Source organism: Hippoglossus hippoglossus, chromosome 17 (genome assembly GCF_009819705.1).
Source record: "Hippoglossus hippoglossus isolate fHipHip1 chromosome 17, fHipHip1.pri, whole genome shotgun sequence".
Classification (NCBI taxonomy): Eukaryota; Metazoa; Chordata; class Actinopteri; order Pleuronectiformes; family Pleuronectidae; genus Hippoglossus; species Hippoglossus hippoglossus.
The window spans coordinates 2,316,554-2,320,771 of record NC_047167.1 but is presented as its reverse complement, the minus strand read 5'-3'; the positions used below and the strand labels follow the sequence as shown (position 1 = coordinate 2,320,771).

General features: G+C 49.6%; 1 protein-coding gene across 1 annotated transcript; it reads right to left on the bottom strand.

Moving 5' to 3' along the window:
- Positions 1–736: 736 nt before the first annotated feature.
- LOC117778266 lies at positions 737–2,969 on the bottom strand. The gene is made up of 2 exons (XM_034613725.1): positions 1,821–2,969; positions 737–1,537 (listed from the first exon to the last, which is right to left on the bottom strand). Exons 1-2 carry the CDS (start codon positions 2,547–2,549, stop codon positions 926–928), a joined length of 1,341 nt encoding a protein of 446 aa, XP_034469616.1. The 5' UTR covers positions 2,550–2,969; the 3' UTR covers positions 737–925.
- Positions 2,970–4,218: the final 1,249 nt, after the last annotated feature.

Genomic DNA, 4,218 nt, shown 5'->3' with positions numbered 1-4,218 from the left:
TCAGTGACAGGCCAAATGGGAGTACTAGGTACTCGTACAGTGTGTCCTGAAAAGCGAACCTCAGATATTTCCTGTGCGGAGGATAAATGGGAATGTGAAAATATGCGTCTTTCAGATCGATTGATGTGAACCAGTCCCCCGGCCGGATCAAACGTATCAGCGTTGTGTGTGTTAGCATGCAAAACTTGTATCTCCTGAGATACGAGTTCAAAATGCGAAGGTCCAGGATGGGACGTAAGCAGGTCCCCCCTTTCTTTGGGACCAGGAAATACCTCAAATAGAAACCCTCCAGCACTATTCGTATGGCACTTTTGTTTAATAGAGCTGATATTTCTTCCCATAACACCCGGGCCGACTCTCCCCGTGGGGGACCGTTGAAACGGGGGGGTATTGTGGCGAATTGAAGCCTGTAGCCTTTGGCCAGTGTTCTCAATACCCATTCTGATGCTGCGCATCCTTTCCAACTCTCTAACCTCAAAGTTAGGGGGGAGTGAAGCTCTGTCTGACACAGACGATCTCTGGGGGCCCGTATCAGCTGTACAACACTGCCGAGTATTACTGCGCATGCGCGGTCTGACTGACTCGGGACGAGCGGAACGGGATGTTTCACCACAGGTGGGACGCTGTTTCCCCCTTGTGGTGTCATGGGGGAAAACACTGTGCTCTGCACCTCTGTGTTTTGTTGTTTTTGTTTTTGTTTTTGTTTTCGTGTTTTTTTGTTTTTGTTTTTGCTGTGAGCCTGGATGCGTCGGTGGAAAACATTTTATTGACACAAACTGTGTGTGAGTGCTTGTGAGACATTGATGTGGTGTTGAACAATTCCACATCTGAACCATGTCTCTTCGCCTCTTGACTGGGACGCACAAACTGAGCTCCGGGCCCACGCGTCGCCGAGAGGGAGGGGTGGCACTGGGTAATTTCTCCCCTAACACGCGGGATAGCTGGACTGCCAGGGAACAGGGAACGGCTGGCACATCCGCTCGCGGTGGGGTGGACTGCTAAGTCGCCTTCTTCTTCCGCCTGGCCTGCTGACTGGGGAACGGGCCCGGTTGAGCAGCCTGGGTTGACGGGGAATAGAAGGGCTTTTTAGGCCAAGCGGGCTTGGTGTCCGGGGGGCCGTTGGTGCTCGCACCCGGTAACTGAGCCCTGTGGCGCTTCGGGATGCGGAAAGCAGGGGGGGCACTCCTAGAGGCAACCTGAGCGAAAGTCTGCCAGGGGGCGGTTGCGCCGCGGCAGGTGTTTTCCTCGGAAGGCAGAGCTGTAGAGCCTCATCCTCCTTTTTCTTCGCCTCGCAGCGCTTTTGCATTGAGGCGAGAGCGGAGCCAAAGACGCCATCGGGGACAATAGGCATGTCCAGGATGTCGTCCTTTTCTCTATCGGACAGATTGGTCAGATTCAGCCATCTCGTCCTCTCTTGTAACACCAACATCGACATGCACTTCCCCGCCGCCTGTACAGCGCACCGCTGGACACGTAGGCAGATATCCGCAATTGTGGTGATCTCGTCCCACGCGGAACATTCGGGCACGTCGGCTATGTCGTCAAAAAGCTCCGCTTGGTAAGCTGACAACATGGAGGTGACGTTGAGAGCCCTCACTGTCAAAGCCGCCGCTTTATAAGCTCGCTCAGTCATATAAGCTCGCTCAGTCATGGCGGATTGGAAGCGATCGGCTTTTGTGGGGAGGGTGGGGGCCCTGGATGAGGCAGCTGACAGCCGTGGATGAAGGTGAGCTGCCACCAGGGGCTCCATGGGCGTCATGCGGGCCATGGCATGCTTGTCCATCCCTTCAACATCCAGGGAAGACGCACCTTGAATGGTGGTTTTGCTGGAGTAAGGGTTTTGCTTCCATGAGGTGGTAACTTCCTCCAGGAGCTCCGGGAACACCGGGCTGTCTCGCAGCCCTTTTAGCTTGGGGTAATTTCTTCCCCTCATAGTGGGACCTTGGGGCCTCTGCCACGACCGCGGGCCATGGAATCTGCAGTCTCTCCGCGGCGCGTTTACACACATCGTGCATATCGCCGCTAGGCTGGGGCGTAATTGCCTCACCCAAGCCCTTTGCCGGGCTTGGAGAGCTGAGAGCCTGTGCAGTTGGAACGAAGGAGGATTCATAATCCTTGTCGTCACCGTCCGACACCAGACAATCCTCGCCGTCGGACTCATCCTCCTCATCGTAATCCAACATGAGGGGTGGCTCCGTTAGCGGGTTCAGCAAATCCAGCGTGGAGCCCCAGCGCTGAATCTCTGGTTTGGGAGTGTCCTCCTCGTCCACACCGGGTTGGGGTTCTTCGGTAGTGGCACTGGAAAGGATCGGGTCCCTCTCAGAGAGGCTAGCTTGGCGTGCTAGTCGTCGGCGGAGACTCTTCGCTGTGAAGCGGGCGCAGTCGGCGCACGAGCCCGCGTTGCTGATAGCGGCGTGGGCATGTTCCAGCCCGAGACACGCAGAGCAGACCTGGTGTGTGTCCATGCTCGAGATTTTATTTCCACAGGTGCACAGGCGATGGGCATCGCCTAGTTGCAAGGTGGAGGGAAGCTTGGCAGCTTGGTCCATTTAGCTTGGTGTGCTAAAGGGGAGCGAATTATCTGGACTGATAATCTCTGTTAGCTAGCTCCGGTGGCAGGCAGTGTGGTGACCGCAGGCTCCCGGTGCCGTTAGCTATTTCAATAGAAAAACTACCTATGGTGAAGGCAGTCGGATCGGTGTTTTTTACCACTAGCGTCCGGCGATGGAGGTGTTAGCTCCGGTCTATGGACAGCAGCTAGTTAGCATCGACGCCGATCAAAGTTGCTTGTTCGTGAAGCGAGAAGAGGTGTTTGTGTGACGCCGCGTCCACCGTATTTAAGGTGCGGTACCTTGACGCGGACGTCACGACTGCCAGCCAATCAGGGCTGGTGAATTGGTATAAGTGCTTCTGTGAATACGCGCGAGGGGCGTATCCCATAGTGAGACATCGAAACGAATGCTAAGAAAGAGAACCACAGCTTTGGTATAAACCGCAAGTTATTGTGATTACAACATATTTCAAAATACATATCGCATCAGGTTGCAAAAACTAAATTAATGATGTATCCTTTCCATCCTATACACAAAATAAAAATAAATACACAGATAATTACTTCCCCAAGGAGGTTATCTTTTCATCTGCGTTTCTTTGTCTGTTATTTAGCAGGATTATGCGACATCTGGATGGACTACCACAAAACTTGGCGGAAGGATGTGGTATGGATCTCATAATAATCCATACAAATTTGGGTGTGGATCTGGATCAGGGGGTAGATCCAGGATTTCTTTTTTTTCCTTTATCTCCATGATAAAGGAGATACATTTTTTCCTAAAAAGTCCACAATGTTAAAACATTGTGGACTTTTAAAAAAAAAAATCCTAAAGAAATAATACAGAAATCACAATGAAAGAAATCTAGCATATTTGCAGAACTGATATCTATGAGTGTGTAATTGGGTGTGGCTTGATTGAATTTAGGGGTTCTGATAGATCTTGGTGGAGGTGTGCACTCTGAGTGCCATTACAGCAATATTTAGAATTGCTAAGGGTCAACAGAGTCAACAACGTCCTCCTCTGGAATCTGCTGTCCACTGTCAAGACCCTATATAGCAAGATATAAAGAAAGACATGGTAATTTGCAATAAGTTCAATGTGTATGATCCACAGAAAAATGCATTTCTCATACATGTACAGAACAATATTCAACTAATCACAGTATCTATGATTACTGTCCCAGTGTTGTATGGCGTGTTTATTAGAAGTCTCTATGATCATGATTTAGGGATTATTTACACAAAAAAATCCACAATTTGTCACAAAATTGAATGATGGCCAAAACTCCATTTTGAATTGTGTAGAGATAAAAGACAAGGGTCTTCCCCAAACTCTTGCCCCAAAGTTATAGTAATTATACTGTTGTGTGATATCATTGTGTGCTAGGGCAGAAAGATGTCCTTTTATTTCAACTTTGGACTCTATAAACCAAACCAGGACAAACGGTCCACTAGTCTTTTTAACTTAGAAAGGTTCCTTACTGAGCGAAACCATCAAATGTTTCTGTGGCAGCTAAAATAAGAGCTGCTCAAATTCTCTAAATGACAAGAAAAGGAGCTTTAACATCTCCTATTTTATCTCCTTTAGCAAAAGAAACACTGGACCATCCTTTATGAAGCAAAGGAGAAAAGGCTGTTCCCACAATTCATTGCAGCAGCAACAT